The sequence below is a fragment of the Rhinopithecus bieti genome, unplaced genomic scaffold (genome assembly GCF_001698545.2).
Source record: "Rhinopithecus bieti isolate Rb0 unplaced genomic scaffold, ASM169854v2 scaffold_11397, whole genome shotgun sequence".
NCBI lineage: Eukaryota > Metazoa > Chordata > Mammalia > Primates > Cercopithecidae > Rhinopithecus > Rhinopithecus bieti.
In genome coordinates, this window is record NW_016806706.1 from 75282 (window position 1) to 95310 (window position 20029).

A 20029-nucleotide genomic window follows, 5' to 3' on the forward strand; every position below is an offset into this window, starting at 1 on the left:
AAAAAAAAAAAAAAAAAAAAAAAAAAAAAACGTAGCTGGGTGTGGAGGCATGTGCCTGTGGTCCCAACTACTCCAGTGGCTGAGGCAGGAGGATTGCTTGAGCCCAGGAGTTTGAGGTTACAGTGAGCTCTGATCCTGCCACTGCATTACTCCAGCCTGGGCAACAGAGTAAGACCTTGTCTATTAAAAAAAAGAAAGAAAGATAGTTAAACTGAAGATAGAATTATGCTGAAAATCATTTTCAGTTAGAATTTATCTTCTAGCTTCCAGTGTTATTTTGAGAAGTCTAGTGCCAATCTGATCCTTTTCTTTCTTTCTTTCTTTCTTTCTTTCTTTCTTTCTTTCTTTCTTTCTTTCTTTCTTTTCTTTCTTTCTTTTTTCTTATCCATCTTTGTCTCTTGGCCTTTTTCTGAGAGATAGCTTGATTTTTTTCAACCCTTTTATTTCAGCTATAATTTTTAATTTCTGGAGTTTTTATTCTCTATTATTTCATGGCTGCAATATCTTATCACTCTAAAGTAGTCTTTGTAGTGCTTTTGAGGTTTTCTTATGTTGTCTGTATTTTCTATATTTTGAGTTTTCTTTTCCTTTTTTTATTGGAAGCTTTTCTTAAATATTTGGTTTTATATCATATGAGAGTGAGTTATTACAAAACTGATAGATCATGCTGTATGTATGAGTGGGCATCTCAGTTCTTGGGCTAAACTGTAGCATAATCAGAGTAGCTGTTCATTTTTTTAATTGGGGACCCCCAGATGTCAATATTTGTAGATATTGTCTCAGGGAACTATAAGCTGGGTGTAGGCATTTAGGAACTGGATGAGATAATATTTTGCTATTCAGACTTTCACTTAATCCATATTTTTATTTTTCTTTTTTTTTCTTTTCTTTTTTTTTTTTTTTGAGACAGAGTCTCCCAGGCTGGAGTACAGTGGTAAAATCACAACTCATTGCAGCCTTGTCCTCCCCAGCACAAGTGATCCTTTCACTTCAGCCTCCCAAGTAGCTGCGACTACAGGTGCACACCACTATGCCCAGCTGATTTTTATATTTTTTTGTCAAGATGATGTCTCACTATCTTGTTCAGGCTGGTCTCAAACTTCTGGGCTCGAGTAACCCTCCTGCCAAGGCCTCCCAAGATGCTAGGATTATAGGCATGAACCACAGTGCCTGGCCTTAATCCATGTTTTCAGACTCCCATCCTTTTCTGTGCTGTTCCCTGAGTCTGGAACATTTCTCATTCAGTATTTTCGGAGACCAGTCCTGTGTCCTACAGTGGTACAGGTATAGTGGGTACCTGACTGTGCAACAGGGAAAGGAGAGCTGGAAGTTCAATTGTCGTTTGTTCAGTATTTTAGAGTTATCTTGTTTTCATCCCTACCTGCACTTCTAGGTACTTAGTATCTCCAATTATGAGCCTTTTCAGGGTTCTGCAAGGTAATTTGGCTTGCTTTTCATTGGTGTCTCCTGGCACAACCATTTAGGTTTAACAGACACTCCATCTGCTAGCTGTCTTCATTAATTGTGTTTTGGTGTTGCAAGTCTCTTAGAATTATCAAAGATAGAGTTTGTGTTTGTTTCTTGTTACCTTGTCGTTTGGGATAGCTTTCAAGAGAAGAGGAGAAAAAAGATCTTAAAATGGCGAGTCTGATCTCATATTGTTTTTTATATTAAATCTGAACTAGTTTTTTTTTTTTTTTTTTTTTTTGAGACGGAGTCTGGCTCTGTCGCCCAGGCTGGAGTACGGTGGCCGGATCTCAGCTCACTGCAAGCTCCGCCTCCCAGGTTTACGCCATTCTCCTGCCTCCGCCTCCCACGTAGCTGGGACTACAGGCGCCCGCCTCGTCGCCCGGCTAGTTTTTTGTATTTTTTTAGTAGAGACGAGGTTTCACCATGTTAGCCAGGATGGTCTCGATCTCCTGACCTCGTGATCCGCTCGTCTCGGCCTCCCAAAGTGCTGGGATTACAGGCTTTTGCCATCACGCCCGGCCTTTTTTTTTTTTTTTTTATATTGCAATATTTTTTTTTTTTAAGTCTGAACTAGTCTTTTCCTTTGTGATGTGGTTGGAAAGGTCTTCCCTATTCCAAGGTGATTTTAAAATTAACTAAATTTTCCTCATGTGCATTTATCACTTATAGAGGAGTTCTTCTCTTTTTTAAAAAAATTTTAAGGGTATATCTTACTGAAATCATTTGGGTGTGAAATAAATAATATTTTTCCTAATATATCTGATAAGATGGTTCAATACCATTACTGAATAATTCATTTTTTCCCACTGATTTGAAACACGTTAAACTAAATTTCCATTTATCTATATGTACACACATCACTTCTCAGTCTTTTGGCTAAGATCAAGTGTAGTGTAGGTACACATACACACAGTTTCTCTTCTACTTCATTCTAATACCTTTTAATTATTGTTATCCTTCATTTAAATTGCCATGTGTCTCTGGAGAATTTGTAATTTTCTTATGAGTTCTGCATTCTTAATTTACTTCAGATACTTTTGTTGTCATTGTAAATTGTATCTTTTTCCTTTTATGTATGTATTATTTATTAGCCTGGCTTTTTTTTTTTTTTTTTTTTTTTTTTTTTTTTTTTTTTTGAGACAGAGTCTTGCTGGCTTCCAGGCTGGAGTGCAGTGGCACAATCTCGGCTTGCTGCAACCTCCACCTCCTGGGTTCAAGTGATTCTCATGCCTCAGCCTCCCAAGTAGCTGGGATTACAGGTGCTCCACCACACCCAGATAATTTTTGTATTTTTAGCAGAGACAGGGTTTCGCCATGCTGGTCAGGCTAGTCTGAAACTCCTGGCCTCAATAGATCCACCCACCTTTGCTTCCCAAAGTGCTGGGATTACAGTTGTGAGCCACCAAGGCTGGCCTACCCTGGTCATTTTTTATGGTCTTTTTTCCTTGCTTGTGTTTTCAGTTCTTGCTTTACCTTAAACTTTTCAAATGTTATTTTATGTTCTATGTTTCATAATGTCAGTATCTGAAGTCCCTGAAGAACAATGCTGCTATTTGTTGGTTCTATTGACTTATTTCTGGTGGCTTAATTCCTTATATGTTTTGTAATTTTGAATGATATGCTTATATTTGATTGACTTTAATCACCAGGAATATTGGGAGGTTTAGGTAGTGTCTTCTCTGTTCTCTGGAATGTCTTCTCTCTTCTCCTCAATAGGAGAATGGTGTTTGCTTTTGCCGAGTTCTATAGGGCACAAGAATCCAGGACTACTTTGAGTTTTCTTTGGCTTATGGTTTCCTAGACTTGCAGGTAGGGTAAATTCAAACCTCGAAGCTGCATGAGGGTAGGGCTGTCAATATAAATTCTCAAAAGAGGGACACTTTACCTGAAGCTGAAGTTGAAACAAAATTATTGCTGCTGCTTCTGCCATTGGGCAGATATTTTTCTTAGCCTATCCTTTCACTAGAAGTATAACCACCAATCCAAGTGATCCAGCTTTATCTCAGTTCCAACTCCTTATCTTGAGCAGATCGAAGACTTTATCTTCTCTGCCTCATATAGCCAATAAAAACAATTTCTAGGTTTCCAGTATTTTCATTAGACTTATCACATAGCTACTGCTTACTAGTATGATGTGGTTTTAGGTAAGTAGACCCAATGTTGTCCCTAGATTGGAAAAAAAATTATCCATACAATGTAATGTTCTATAGTTACTAAAAATATTTTACATGAATATCTAATAATGAAAATGTTCATAAGTGGTAAAGGCATTTTTTTTAATTAAATGAAAACAAAACTGAAAAAGACTAAGTGTGTTTGAACCTAGTTGAGGTTGTCAAGGGAAAAGGAGAAGAGGTGTGCATCAAGGACACATCCTTACAAATACCTATATTTAAGGGGTACAAGAAAATGAAAAAAAAATAATAAAAGAGCAGCCCCAAAGCTACTTGAACCAAAGCCTGGTGTCTTGGAAAACCATAATGTAAAAGAGTGTTTAGAAGGTAGAACATAGGTGGCCACTTGTCTCTTTAAATGCAGAGAGGAAAGAAAATCAGGACCAAGAAGATGCCTTTACATTAGGACTTTTGTCTCTTAGATTTTGTACATGCTAGTATCAGGTTTTTTGTTATGCCCAATTCCCAAACTGTGTGTTATTTTGCTGGCCTTAGAATTTCTATGTCTTCATACATGGTCTGGGCTGTTGAAAACAACCAGCCAGTCTCAGAATCTAGTGTTTAGTTCTTACATGGATTCTGAACTGATTAAGAAACAGGATAGCGGCATTATTTCAGAAAGTCAACCAACTGTGAGGATTAGACACTTGAGCAGGATGCTTTGTTGTTTAGTTTAACTTACTAGGCTTATTACAATGTTTTGTGTTTCCTTTTTTAAAATAAATAATAGTGGATTGTTCTATTACTCCTTGACTAAGCATAAGCAGCTGAGATGCTTCCAAGCTTTGGAGCCTGGACAGAGCTAAATTGGGAAAAGCCTTCCAGCCTCTCTTTTTCAGATCATCAGTTGTCTTCCTACCGCCTGATTTTGTTGCCTTTCCAGAGTAGAAGAAAAACAGATGACAATTGAAAAATAGAATAAAACTAAGCTAAAAAATTTACATCTAAAAGAAAATGAACTACAAAATACAAATGAAGTGCACAGTCAAAGCCACCACAAAGGGCCAGGCCAACTTCCCTGAAAATTTACAAATGATTATACCTAAATCTGGAAAGAATAACTCACGAAGGAATAAGCCTAAGCAACAGCGAGCTCCTCAGAGAAAGTTACCAAAGTGTCCCCCAGCCCTATTCTTGGGGAGGGAAAAAAAGGCCCATCAGTGAAGGATCCAAAGGCATGCCTCCTCCAGTGTGTCAGCACAGTTGGCCACTGTCAGCCACTTTTACCCCATGGCCTATTGGCGGAAACAGTTCCCTCTTGTCTCTCTCCTTCCCTCCTACCTTTTTCTTACTGGGAATATTGCCTTCATAGACTACACAGTCCACTTTCAACCAGTGTGGAACCATCCTAGAGCAGTGGCTCTCAAACCCCTCCCTAGCGTTTCTGATTCAGAAGGTCTGGGCTAGTGTTCAATAATTAGGATTTTCAACACACTTCCAGATGATACTGATGCTGGTGGTTATGGAACCACACTTCAAGAACTACCCACAGGCTAAATGCAGACTTGAGCTAATGTAGTTTTTACAATTGTAAAGGATTATAAAACAAACAAAGAATATTCCACAGAAACCATATGTGGCCTACAAAGTCTATTTGTCCCTTTACAGAAAAAGTTTTCAGATCCCTGACCTAGAGCATGCATCAGCTTGCCTTGGCCTCTGAAATATCCAGGTGTTTGAATACAAAAGAGCTTCTACTCAAACTCTGAAATGGAAGAAATGATAAATATTGATAAAGATGTTCATTAACTCACCAACTATTCTCCAAATGAGTTTCCTTTCTCTATCCTTTTAATAAAGACCCAAAACATAGCCTCATTTATAGAAAAGTTTTGCATGTGTCAGGAATTTTTGGACCAGGCATGCTGGCTCAGGCCTGCAATCCCAGTGCTTTGGGAGGCTGATGTGAGAGGACTGCTGAGCCTAAGAGTTTGAGGTTATAGTGAGTTGTTAGGGCACCACTGCACTTCAGCCTAAGTGACAGAGCAAGACCCTGGCTCTAGAAAAAAATAAAATAAAATGGCCTTATTTTATCTTTAGATTGATAATATTGTAGAGTTCAAAAGATATTAAAAGGACACATAGTGAAAAGTAAGTCTCCCTGATATCCCTTTTCACTACTCTCTCATTCTCTTACCCTGGAGATTAACATTATTATCTTGTATATACCCTTCCAGAGGTAGTCTTGAGACTGTACATACAGTCATTTACTTATATATCCATGTATAAATTACATGTATAAAATTTGCATATTTACATTAAAATATACATTTTTAACACAAACAGTATTGCACTCTGTGTACTGTCCTACATCTTGCTTTTTTCATTCCATATTATTTATTGGAGATCATTCCATGTGTACATACTAATCTTTCTCATCTTAACAGCCACATACAATGTTCTATTGTATAGGCATAGCATAATTTTTTAATCACTTCCCTAACAGTGATCTTTAGGTTGATAAACTCCTAAAAAGGGGAATTCCTGGATTAAAGGGTGTATACATTTATAATTTGTGTAGATTGGGCTATATCACCCTTCCCATGGTTATACCCATCCATCCCCACCATCAGTGGAAGAGAGTGCTGCCTCCCTGATACAACCATTTTATACCCTGTGATCCAGGCAGTTTGATCTTGGCCAATCTGATAAGTGAAAAAAGTATGGTTTTAATTTGTTGTTTTCTAACTAGAGCACTCAAGCATCTTTTCATATGTTTAAGAGTTATAGTTCTTTTTCTGTGAACTATATTCAGATACTTCACCTAATTATTGGTTAAGTTGCTGGTAATTCTTAACAAAGTATCTTTTAATAGTTTTTTTATTATTTATAAATATTTTTCTAGTTTGTCATCTTTTAATTCTGCCTTTTCTTTTTGCTGTGCACTATTTTAACTTGAAGTTTTATATAGTTAAGTGTGAACATTTTTTTCTGGCTCCTATGTTTTTGGTCATTCTTAGGCTTCTCCATTCTGGGCCTGTTTTTTTTCCAAGCTTTTAGTGCATTTATGAGTTTATATATTCAGATTTTTATTGATTTGGAACTGAAAGTGAAATATGAGGTAGGGGTATAATTTCTTTCTTCATATTGTTGTCTAACATAGACAATCCTCCTTTCCCACACTGATTTGAAATGATACTTTAACAGTTTTTGATTGTTAAGTGGCATTGACAAAATTAAGGAATTGCCGAAGGAAAAAGATCGTGATAGATCACAGTAGTTCTGACCTTATTGCATTTTAGAGTCATCTAAGACAGTGCTTCTGAAAGTGTTATGTACCTCCTAATTACTGTGGGGTGTTAAATATGCAGATGCTGATTCTGTAGGTCTGGGATAGGGTCTGGGGTTCAGCATTTCTAACAAACTCCCAAATGCTGAAGCTGCTGGTCTTTGAACCACATTTTAAGTGGCAAGATTTAAGAAGCCCTCTAAAATACCAATTCCTAGACTCTACCTAGAGACTTTTATTTAATTGGTCTGTGGTAGATCCCAGGTATAAATAGTTTCAGAGATTTTCTAGGTGATTCTAATGTAAAGATCGAGAACCACTGGGTTAGGAGATGTGGATATTATTTTGACAGCTGTTGCTTGAGGAGCCAGATAATTCACTGGTACATAGTAAGTTGCTTGCTGGGTGGGGCAGTCTTAGAATAATGGTGATTGCTGAGAATAATGAATTGGTTAGTACTCGGATCTTTATACATTTCTCCTGCCTCTTCCCCCTCACTTTCCTCAAATGCTATAAAGATATGATAAAAGAAAGTTACTGAAATAAAGGCCCTGTTATGTCTGGGTATTTCCTTTTCAAAGCACTGGTTAGTGCCTGAAGTTCTTGAAGAGTTGCCATGTATTTTACTACAGGTGGAATGAGGTACCATCTACTGTCTCCAGAGGACCGAGAAGAACTTGTAGATGGCACAAGACCTAGAAGAAAGAAACATGACTACCGCATAGCCCTATTTGGAGGCTCTCAACCACAGTCTTGTAGATATTTTAACCCAAAGGTAACTGATTTTTATTCTTGTTTTTTGATGTTGTCTTTGAAATCACTGACACATAAGACACTCACCAACCGCAAATAGTAATAACTCATACCTTTAGAGATGATAGTTTATGGTGTTCTTTCACATACCTTAGGAGATACATAGATCATTTTACAGATAAGGAAATCAGGCTTAGATTCCAAATGTTTCCTTAATTGTTCTGGAATGTTGCATGGTAACCACTGTCAAAGAAAAAGGGAAACTAGTTCTTCCCCACCTCTCTTTGTCAGCAGCTCCTTGCATTCATTACAATTTCTTCCTTATGTCCCATTTTAAATGAAAATCTGCTTCTGGGGCTATATTTTGTTTGTTTTTTCCCCTTAGTAATTTTAATATGAAATAATACATAGTCATTCTAGAATATTTGGAAACCCTAGGAAACCACAAAGAAAAAAGATTAAATGACCTTTATTTGAACCATCTAGAAATGATCACCAAGTTTAGTGAACTTTTCATTACATATTATGCCAACCAACTGGGTCAGGAGAGCTTGAGTCATAGGGATAGGAATAAAACTTTTTTCAGTGGGTCATTACTTATAACCTTGAGAGAGTCCACTCACATTTCTACTCCTTGTGTCTTAGACGTGTATGTTTTGGCTGTGGGAGAAAGAATACCATGTTTTTCTGGTACTACATGTATTGCTGGGGAAGAGCAAATACCACAATCCTAAAGGATAACACCCCAAACTTGCACGGTGATATCCATAAGTGGTGCTGAATCCAAACACATAATGATCTTGTTCATCATTTTGCAAACCCATTTTTGGTTGAATAGATACCTGATGAGACCAGAGCATTTTTTCAAGCCTACATCCATCTGAATAAACCATTAGCAACTGCCCAAGACTTGATAAAACTGACCTTAGGGTTTTCTCCTAAAAGGTATAATGGACAGTAAAATGAACTGCTTGGAATTCTGTCAAGTCAGAACACTTTCCTTCATGTTGTCTTTCAAAACAGTTCTTGATGCGGGGAGCTACAATGCTTTTGCAGCTCATTATTGGCTATTACTATCAAAAGTGAACCAAGCCCAGGTCTCTCAAATTTGTTAGCTGATATATTAGTGACACCCCTCCATGAAGGCATAGTCCTGGGTGAGGGAGAAAGGTAGTGAATTAAGTGAAGGGCTACTGGATAAGGACTGTCATTAGCCTATTTGGGTATTTTGTGCCTTTGGAACCTCCGTAAGCCCAGTCTTGCATTTACATGCTGCATTATTGGTTGAAGGCATGCTGTATTTGTGGCTAGGCAGGTCAAGTAAAATTGTTCAAGATGGGTTTATGACATGGTCACCTGGTTTACCTTGGTGTCAGACATTTTCCATCTGTCAGAACCTCATGGCCAGCTGGGAATTGTCTACTGAAAGAATGATACCTGCATAAAGGAGGCTGGCCTTGCTCCAGAATTTGGGGCATGCTCTGATTATATTGAGACATACCTCAAGCTATATGCAGCATTCTAATGCCCCAGGATCACAGGCAGCTGAACCATACTACTGTAGCCTGTCCCACTCAGAAAGATTTCTCGTACTCTAGATTTTACTTGTAACTGATAGCTTTGCGGTTTACCCAGAAGTGTAATAATCATATGAACCATATGCCATCTCTAATATGCAGGAGGTGCTAGGGGTCAGCAAGCTGTCCTTCATTTTCAAGGGATTATACCAACATACTGTAGATCAGGGCTTCACAAACTTTTCTATAAAGGACCAGAGTAAGTATTTTCAGCTTTGCATGCCATCCATACTCTGACCCAGTAGCAGGAAAGCAGCCATAAACAATACATAAGCAAATGGTTATGGCTGTGTTCCAATAAGACTTTATTTACAGGTCAGGTGCAGTGGCTCGTGCCTGTAATCCCTGCACTTTGGGAGTCCAAGGTGGATGGATCACCTGAGGTCAGGAGTTTGAGACCAGCCTTGCCAACATGGTGAAATTCCATCTCTACTAAAAATACAAAATAACTAGCTGGGCATGACAGTGCATGTCTGTAATCTCAGCTACTCGGGAGGCTGAGGCAGGAGAATCACTTGAACCCAGCAGGTGAAGGTTGCAGTGAGCTGAGATCATGCCACTGCACTCCAGCCTGGGGGACAGAGTGAGACTGTGTCTCAAAACAAACAAACAAACAAAGACTATTTACAAAACCAGCTAAGGGGTTGGATTTGACCTTCAGGCCATAGTTTGCCAACCTCTGCTCTAGACCTAAGAACATCTAGGGACTTTGAAGCAATCAGCACTGTATTCTAGGCTTATCTTCTGTCCTGTCAAGCAACATTTCTTACCAAGATGTAGGATCCTTTCCATTTTCTGGTCTCCAGAAATGGTTAGCATTATGCGCATCAACACAGGAGACCAGTATGTGACCTTGGGAAGGTGAGATGGTCCAGGATGCCTGCAGCTTAGATTATGGCATAGAGCTAAAGAATCAAGGGATCCTTGAAGTCAGACCATGACATTTAAAAATTTTCCCTGCCAGCTGAAAAGGAATTCGGTCTAATGATCTGGATAGATAGAAACAGAAATATGCATTAGCCAAAGTGTTAGCTATATGGCAAGTTTTCCTGGCTATATTAATCTGATCCAGTAAGAAGACCACATCTGGCCCTCTTGCAACAAAGTTACCAGTCTCAGCAGTTCCACCAAGACAAGCAGTTCCTCTTATATTTTGGTAGAGAAAGAAACTTCCATCAGCTTTTCTTTCTTACCATAACACTTAACACCATAACCCATAAAGCAAATATGCCACCAGATAGCAAAAACACCTCCCCAAGGAGGGAAAGATCAGATTAAACTGGTTAATCACCATCATATTTGGACTGTCCCTGTTGCCCCGCTCTTGGCTCAGACATCGATTTCTGGTCTATTCCTTCATCTCCAGAATATAGGCTGATTTTTCACCTACAGAATTCTGACTTTCTCAATAGAAGACTGAGTGACTAGCAGGTGCCATGAGAATTCATGGCCTGTGTACTATCCAGTAAGCACACTGGCCTCACTGTGAGGACAGTTAATTTTTCAGGATCCTTTTGAGTGAAGAACAGGAAAATGATAAACTTTTTTTTCCCAAACAAAAACTGAAATGGTAGTTTAAATTGTAATTCTAGGCCAGGCACAGTGGCTCACACCTGTAATCCCAGTACTATGGGAGCCCAAAGTGGGTGGATCACCTGAGGTCAGGAGTTTGAGACCAGCCTGGGCAACATGGCGAAACCCCATCTCTACTAAAATTACAAAAAATTAGCCAGGCGTGGTGGCAGATGCCTGTAATCCCAGCTACTGGGGAGGCTGAGGCAAGAGAATCGCTTGAACCCGACAGGTTGAAATTGCAGTGAGCTGAGATCCCGCCACTACACTGCAGCCTGGATAACGAGAACAGCAACAAAAACAAAACAAAACAAAACAAAATTGTAATTCTAAAACTACAGCTTTCAGGTATTAGTAATAATTACACCCAATTTGTTTCCCAAACCATAACTGTGGTGTTGATTTTGGCAGTTAAAAAGCAATTAAGCCAAGTGTTGGTGGAAGATACTTTATTTTAAAATAAAGTAGATGGCTATTTTGATGTACAGATGGGCAAGAAGAATTCTGATTTCATTTAGGAGGCAGGGAGCACTGTTTCTACAATAAGGCAAATGTGGGATGACTCTTAGCACTTTATTTTTAGTCTGTAGTTCTAATTCTTTCCTTGATTTTTTTTTTATTGGACAGTTGAAAAGAGATGCATATTCTTCTACACGAGCCTGGAAGTGAGACTGTAACTTCAGAATTCTCGTTTGTTGTCTTGCCTTGCTCTTATAAATGACTCATTCCTAATTGCACTTTGAAAATTTATGGGAAAATTCAAATAATTGAGGAATGAACTACCAATAAAAACATTTTCATTCCATCAGTTATAGTTCTTGTATTTCACTGGTGACAGGAGGCAAATATTTGTTCTTACTGGTGACTAAAAGTTATAGCAAAGAAAATCTTACTTTTTTTCTGAATATTGACAGAAAAGAAGTCTTGGGTTGCTATCTTGAATTGAAATGATATTTTTCTTGTTATCATCCTTTTATAAAGCCTGTTGAGCTGCCTCTTCCCATCCTGTATCTGTTTTTAAATCATCAAATGCTTAGTGATTTCTAAAAGAGTTATGTATTCAGTGTTCTATTTATCCTAGTATTGGTGTTCTCAATCTGTAACATGGTAATGTCTTACAATATTGATACCTAAATAAAAGTTGACTTAACTGACCAATTTTTATTTGGATTCCTCCTCCCAGTGAAATGATGAGCTGGGGCTTTGTAAGGATCTTGGCTTCATACGGTGGAGAAACAGGAGACTATGCCCTGGAGAAAAGAGGATTCTGCATATTCCCTGCCAACAATAAACTAGTAGTAAGACTAGCAGGGCGAGGGCCAGAGCTTGTAAATTGCTAAGGCAGAAAACCATATGGCACCCTATTCATGGAACCACCAGGTTCAGAAGGTTTACCCTGGGTGCATTTTCATATTCAGAACTCTAAAGTAGACTCATTACTGAGCTGAGTGTCTGGCGCAGGGTGAGTACTCAAGTTTATAAGGATGAGTGAACCAATATAACTTTACATAATTTTCTCGGTTGTATAAGACTGGATCTAAATATGGAGAGCTCTAAATAAAAGAAAAGAAGAGAAAAAGAAGTTATCTTTAACTTGGGACACATTTTCCTGTCAGAAATATTTTATATTAAAGGTATTGCAGTGCCTGTATCATAGCCACCTTCCCTCTTAAACAGGTCCTCCCTAAGGAGGAAACAGTCCCACCCTGTGATCATGGCGGAAATCAGCAGTTATAAACTGTGTACAATTTTAAAAGATCATGTGCATAAATGAAGTGTAAACCTTAAAGGAAAATGGTGTTACATTTTTTTAAAAATGAGAGTTTTATAACAGTATATGAGTAGTATTTGTCACCAGCAAAGAGCTCTAGAAGTACTACACAGAAGTAAAAATGTGAACACTGCTACAATGATCAGAAGTACCTACAAGAACAAAATATCTACAATAGGCAGCAACCATCCCAGATGAGTAGGACCTCTAGCTGCAAGCCCCAGCAACTGACATTGCTGAGACGCAAGTGTGGGTCATCATGAGTATTCCTTAAGCTTCCTTAGTTGTCAGTATCATGGGCAGCCAGGGGTAAACAGTGTTCTCTGCAGTTTGTGCTTGAAAGGTATTCTCCCTGATTCTTTGAAGGCAGTTTGTAAGACAGGTGGTCTTCATGTTCATGTAAAGAAGAGATTAGATCACATCCTGAGGTAAGTTCTCAGTTATATGCTCTGGTTTCCTAGAACGTCTTCCAAAATAGAAATATTGAGAGTCTCAATTTCTTTTCAAGTACTTCCCTAATACACTGGTTGGTAGTGTTATTCTAAAATCAACTTCACAGCCCCTTCCACCCCACCTTGGCATAGTGCCTGAAGTTCCCACCTTCAAAGATTTGTTTCTCTTTGTGTTATGTCACTGCATCTCCAAGAAACCCCCAGTGAAAATATGACTGATGCTGGGAGTCATGACATCAAACTCATGCTCCATAGCCACAGCTGGCCTTAATTACCATAAATTAACAGATCAGCACTCTAAAAAGGCTCAGGGAGAGTGGAAACAGAGCTGCATATATTTGATTGAAGGCTGTAAATGGGAAGAAATGAGGAAAATGGGAATGATACCTCCGTGAAGTTGTGTTGTGTTGTGTTTTTGAGACAGGTTCTTGCTCTGTCACCTGGGCTAGAGTGCAGTGGCACGGCCGTGGCTCACTGCAGCCTTGACCTCCCAGGCTCAAGTGAGCCCCAACCTCAGCCTCTCCAGTAGTTGGGACTTCGGGCACTTGCCACCACACCCCACTAATTTTTTTCATTTTTTGTGGTGACAGGGGTCTCTCTATGTTGCCAGGGCTGGTTTTGAACTTCTGGACTCAAGCAGTCCTCCTGCCTCAGCCTCTCAATGTTCTGGGATTATAGGTGTGAGCCACCACAGCTGGCCTGGGGTAGGGTTTTAAGGGACTCTAGCCTTTGGGAGGTAGCTAGACAGCAGTGGGTCCATGAGCACAGGGCTAAAGGGATAAGTCAAGCTAAGGATAACTGACAGGGAAGGAGATAAATTCACACTCTTTACTAGACCATGTCACCAGTAATTAATATTGATTACTTTTGGTAATTGTTCATATGTTGACCCAGAGCTGCATTAAGAGCTGTCATCTCAGAAGTATTGAATCATATTTGGTTGGATTTGGTATGGATTATTTTCTTTGAAAATTTGGTAATCCAGGTATAAAAGATAATTATCCTTACCTGTTACTAACAACAGGGTGTGTTGTATGGCTAGCTGGTTGTAAAAGTATAGTTTAAACAAATAATATTTTAGCATATATTACCAGTATCATGGTTCATCTAGGATTTGAAATTTGTGGGTTGGACACCAGCAGGGAATATGAAAGACACATACAGCAGAACCCTGTCCTCACAGAGTGCATGAGGTGTACACATACGCACACAGCAGTTAGCACAGAGGTGGTGGTCAACACCTCAGCTGAACTTAACAGTTAATTGTCCTGGTGTGTGATAGACAATGACTGTGTTGGTGGCATGGAAAGAAGAGAGCTCCCTGGGTTCGATTTGTCAATCAGGAATCCTCTGTGGAAGCTTCATGGAAGTTTTCTTGAGGGAGACTTACTCATAGGGTTTGGGTAGGAGGAAAGAGAAAAGACTTAAAAGTATATTGAATCCTGGGTATGAATGCATCTTGACTTGGTAAGTATGATTATTAAAATTTTTCATAAAAGCCACCAAAAGTATTGTACAACTGAATGGAATCTAACTTTGCACTTAAAAAAAAAAAAAGAAATTAGACAAAGGTGGAAGAGCTGAAGGATTAGGTCATTGGTCTTTTGTCTTTTGTGAGATCTTTTTGTTGTTTTGTTTTTAAAACAGGGTCTTCCTCTGTCACTTAGGGTGGAGTACAGTGGTGATCACTGCAGCCTCAACCTCCTGGGCTCAAGTGATTCTCCTACCTCAGCCTCCCAAGTAGCTGGGACTACAGGCATGCATCACCACACATGGCCATTTTATTTTTATTTTTTTTTTTTTGTGGAGACAGGGGTCTCACTATGTTGCCCAGGCTGGTCTTGAATTCCCAGCCTAAAGCCATGCTCCTGCCTTGGTCTCCCAAAGCACTGGGATAAAAGTACATGAACCACCAAGCTGAGAATTTTCTTTCCTTTTTTCTTTTTTCTAGATATGATCTTAGGCAAGTCAGTTAGCCTTCTCCTCCTTCTCCTTCTCCTTTTTCTCCTCCTCCCCCTACCCCTCCCTCACTCTGTTGCCCAGGCTGGAGTACAGTGACGTGATCTCGGTTCACTGCAGCCTCAACCTCCCAGGCTCAGGCATTCTTCTCACCTCAGCCTCCTAAGTAGTTGGAACTACATGCCACTACATCTGCTAATTTTTAGATTTTTTTGTAGAGACAGGTTTCACTATGTTGCCCAGTCTGATCTCAGCTACTGAACTCACACAATCTGCCTGCCTCAACCTCCCAAAGTGCTAGGATTATAGGCTTGCACCACCATACCCCACCATCAGTTAGCCTTTCTAAACCAGTTTTCTGGTCTAAAGCCAAAAAGTTTAAATCTTCTCAGGATTTGTGTGAATGTCAATTATGTTCGTCTGACTCTTTTTTCGTTTCTTTGTTCTCCTTAACTCCTCTGTCAGATTCTCCCTGCCACCCTTGGATTTTCTAATCTTCCCATATTTAAATATAAAAATGCTTACCATCTTCCCCACTTTGGTTTTCCCTTCATCTTCTGAACTCTTCCAGACACCTGGGACATCTCCTGTACTCTGTATAAAAAGTAGATGTTTGTTTCATTGGTGAGAACATTTTTATAAATAAGTATACGATTACTTTCTGGAATTTGAGATAATTTAAAGCGTAATATACCTTGCTACGCCAAGATTAAAAATTGCATGGCAAAGTTCACTTAAAGGCTATCTTCTGTTTAGATAACTGGCAAGATACTAGTGTAGGGATACTATATACTTCTCTAATATGTTATTTCTACTCAAGGACAAGTGCTGTTATCAAGCGTTTAATAGCCATGTCATGCTTCATTCACCTTCAGACTGAGTTTTATTTAATGGTTGAGTTTCTGGGTAGCTTAGGTTTGATTTTTGTTTGTTGGTGGTGTGGTTTTAATTTGAGAGTGGAGACAGGAAGAACATTTTGTGACTTTATAAAGCAGCAGTGATTCTTAATAATTCCCTTTCAGCTTGCCACTGGCCTCACTTTGGACTCTTTGCTAATTTTAGCTAATCATTAACAGCTAAGGAATGCCCATTTGTATATTGTTTGTTGCTAATTAAGCCTGATTTTATCTAGCAGCCTGCAATAGCACAATCTCCCTCCTCCCCAGCTGTGGAAACTATTGAGCTACAATGTTACTGTTGTTGAAGAATTTGAGTTACAAGAGTATTTTTCCTAATGGCTAATTACTAAATTTCTTTCTGGACTTAAGAAGGTTAATATTTCCAGTAATATTTGTGTGACTCTACTGAAAATGAGTATATTTCAAAATATGGATACATCCTGTGGAATTACTTGACATGATCAAGTGTTTGCTTCTGGAAAACCAGAGTGCCCTTAAGAATGTGCTATTTGGAAGGAAAGCAAAGGCTGCCTCTAATCTGTCCTATAGTTGAAATTTAGTCTCATAATATAGCTATTTGTGTTTTCAATTCTTAAAGCCTTTAAATTAGTTTGAATTAAATATTCCTGTTAAAACATTTAGCACTAGTATAGGCTTCTGCTGAGAAAAGTAGTTGTTTTCCTGGTACCGTATTTTGGTATCATTCATTGTATTTTGTTATTTTAAAAAAAAAATACATATTCTTTGTAGAAAATTCAAATATAGCAAGATATAAAGGAGAAAGCCAAAGTGCCCCCAACGTCCAAAGACAGTCATCAGTAGTTAGTGAACATCATTTCAGTCCTTACATTTTACAAATATGGGATCATGCCTACATGCTATTTTACAAAATGTATTTTACTCTCACCATTTTATTATGGAGATATTTTCACATCAGTGAGAATATCATCCTTTTGAAGGGCTGTAGAGTATTCCATCACAAGGATATACCATAATTTAATACGTGTCTTCATCAAACACATTTGGTTGATTTACAGTTTTTTCCTGTTAAAATACTCCTGCAGTGAAACACCTTTATATCTGCCAGCTTTACACGCTGTACAGTTTTTTCTTTAGGATAAATTCCTAAGAGAAAAATTGCTCTAGCAAAGGATAAAAGTGGAAACTATTTGGATTTACAAAAACAGGAGATGAAAACCTGGCCCTCAACCCCAGGAACTGCCGGTTGGTTGGTTACAGGTCCCTCTGGTCTTCAGTGGTACAGCCACCACAAAACCAGGAGCGATAGTGATAAGATGCCAGCTGGAGCCAGTGTAATATAAAGATAGTGCTGCAATGAAGAACTGGTTCAAACCAGTAGCAGAGTGCAGCAAATGTCTATGACATTTGCAAAGTCAAAAATGAGGGTGGCCCAACTGAATGATACATAGTTTTCTACAAATGTGAACTATCACTCAATGAAAACATTCCCTCAGTATGCTAAGCCCTGGGCCAAATACTGTACAAACACATGGAGAGAAACTCTATTTTCACACCAGCTGTGCTTTTGGTGGTTGAGCATTGTGTTTATAAGTGAAAAGATATGGAGATTGTGCAGGACATCAGCAGCCATCCTGCTAACCTTCTGATTTTATAGATGAGGCTGCTGAGATTCAACGATGACAATTCAAGTGCCCAGAATCACTTTGCTAGAAACACAACAGTGACAAGAGCAACCCAGATCACTGTACTCCGAGTCCTTTGTTCTTTCTTTCTTTTTTTTTTTTTTTTTTTTGAGACGGAGTCTTGCTCTGTGGCCCGGGCTGGAGTGCAGTGGCCGGATCTCAGCTCACTGCAAGCTCCGCCTCCCGGGTTTACACCATTCTCCTGCCTCAGCCTCCCGCGTAGCTGGGACTACAGGCGCCAGCCACCTCGCCCGGCTAGCTTTTTTTTTTTTGTATTTTTTAGTGGAGACGGGGTTTCACCGTGTTAGCCAGGATGGTCTCAAACTCCTGACCTCGTGGTCCGCCCGTCTCGGCCTCCCAAAGTGCTGGGATTACAGGCTTGAGCCACCGCGCCCGGCCTGTTCTTTCTAATAGGCCTGGAAAGTCTTTTAGAGAAGCAGCGTAGGGGCTAAAGACACAGCTTTGGAGTCAGATGGATTTAGATTAAGATCATGGGTTCACCATTTTCTAACTATGTGACCTTTGATAAGTTACTTAATATCTCTTAGTTTTCTTATCTGTAAATGAGTATATTAACTTATAGAGTTATTAAGGAAATTAAATTAGATGATGTTTTAAAATATTTCAGGATAGTTCCTGGAAAGGTAAGTACTTAATAACTAATAAATTAATAGTAGCTGTTTGGTTAGGGATACATCCTAAGTCACTTGGATTCTAAGATCATTGGATGTTCGGGCTGAAAGGGAAGAGACCTTGGTCGTCTAGCTCAATCATTTTGTTGTACAGATAAAGTCCTTTGGAAGTTAAGTGACCCAGTTGAAATCCGTAGCTCCTCCATACAGAGCCTAGCTTTATACCCAAGTTTCCCAGTTCCCTTGAACTGCATTCTTTGTGTCCTTGTAAAATGAATGAAGCCAAAACTGTTTCTATGTGTTTCTCATGAAACTACTTCTAGGAATGTTCTGGTATCTGGCATAAACCTGCTTTTCATGTAGATTGTCACCATAGGTGTATGGCCTTTTTAAAGCCCTTAGAAACTAAGATATATCAAATAATGGCTTAAGAGAAAGTGCTTGCAATTTGGTCATCTTAAACTCAGGTTGGATTGATTACCTGTGGTTTCTCTAAGAAATCTTAAAGTTTCGATACTTTTGCTTTCTTTTTTCCGTAAGACCCTGCCTCCCCTAATTTGGCTCGATTTTCTCTCAAAATGATCCGAAATAAAGTTCTCAGGTGTTAAAAATGAAAAGTATTTCATTTTGGATTGTGGTTGCCTTTATACTACAGCATTTCTATTATTTGAGAATCTATGTGTTTTCAGAATACATTATGTAAAATCAGTCCTTACTTTGAAGGAAAATATCACACTGATCTTTTGCCTTGAGGCATTTAGAGAAAATATTTACAACTTACCACCCCCGAGCTTTTACTCTTTTTTTTTTTTTTTTCTTTTTTTGGGGGAGACGGAGTTTCGCTCTCGTTGCACAGGCTGGAGTGTGATGGCATGATCTCAGCTCACCGCAACTTCCGCCTCCCAGGTTCAAGCAACTCTCCTGCCTCAGCCTCCCGAGTAGCAGGGATTATAGGTGCCTGCCACCATGCCTGGCTAATGTTTTGTATTTTTAGTAGACATGGGGTTTCACCATGTTGGCCAGGCTGGCCTTAAACTCCTGACCTCAGGTGATCTGCCATCTTTGCCTCCCAAAATGCTGAGATTACAGGCATTGAGCCACCACATCCCGCCCGAAGCCTTTACTCTTGTAGGAGCAATGAGAACTATTGTATTAACAGCTAGAAAATCACACAGGGCAAGATACAGTGGAGTGCTCAGTCATCAGGCCTGAACTTCAAGTGGTAACGATTCAGAAGAAAGAAATCAGGAAAACCTACAAAAAGGAAAGCAGTCTTGAGCTTAGAAAAAAGTATAGCATGGCATATCACAGCAGAGGCAAGAAAGGCTGACTAGGACCAAGGAAGACAGGACTTTATACACAGCTGTGTCTGCATGTGTACATGTGTATAATGAGAGATATATCAAAATTTAAGAAATCCTTCTACCCATGTCTTTTCCAGGCTTTCCAACTTTCCCATTTTCACATCTCAGCACCTAAGTGTAAGAACTTGCATGGAATAGATACTCAGTAAAACTTAACTGAATTAAATCATATTTTTAGGGTAACCGTTCCCTGACTCTGCCCACACACATACACCTTCCCATCTGTGACTCTAGTGTTATTTGTCCATCTTCTTGCTAACATGAAAACTGCATATTCCTCTAGATTTCCCTTTAGCCTATGAGTGCAGGGAGCAATAAATAGCACTGCCTTTACCTGCAAGCCCAGGTTGGAACTAGTTTCATCACTAGGGTAATGCCCAACAGTCATACCCACTGAGCTGACAAGGCTGACTTCCATCTACTCTTTCCCCCACCTCAACTACATACAGTATCTAGCTACTATAATAAAAAAAAAGTTTCCCATATAGCTCTCAAGTAATAAATGTCAAATAA

General features: G+C 39.2%; 1 protein-coding gene across 6 annotated transcripts in view; it reads left to right on the forward strand.

Moving 5' to 3' along the window:
- KLHL7 (kelch like family member 7) overlaps nucleotides 1-20029 on the forward strand; it is a 71258-nt gene that overhangs the window by 39785 nt on the left and 11444 nt on the right. For all 6 annotated transcript variants that reach the window (XM_017877496.1, XM_017877498.1, XM_017877494.1 and 3 more), the window contains one exon: nucleotides 7506-7648. In XM_017877496.1, coding sequence (XP_017732985.1) covers nucleotides 7506-7648 — 143 coding nt within the window. The remainder of the gene's footprint in view (nucleotides 1-7505; nucleotides 7649-20029) is intronic.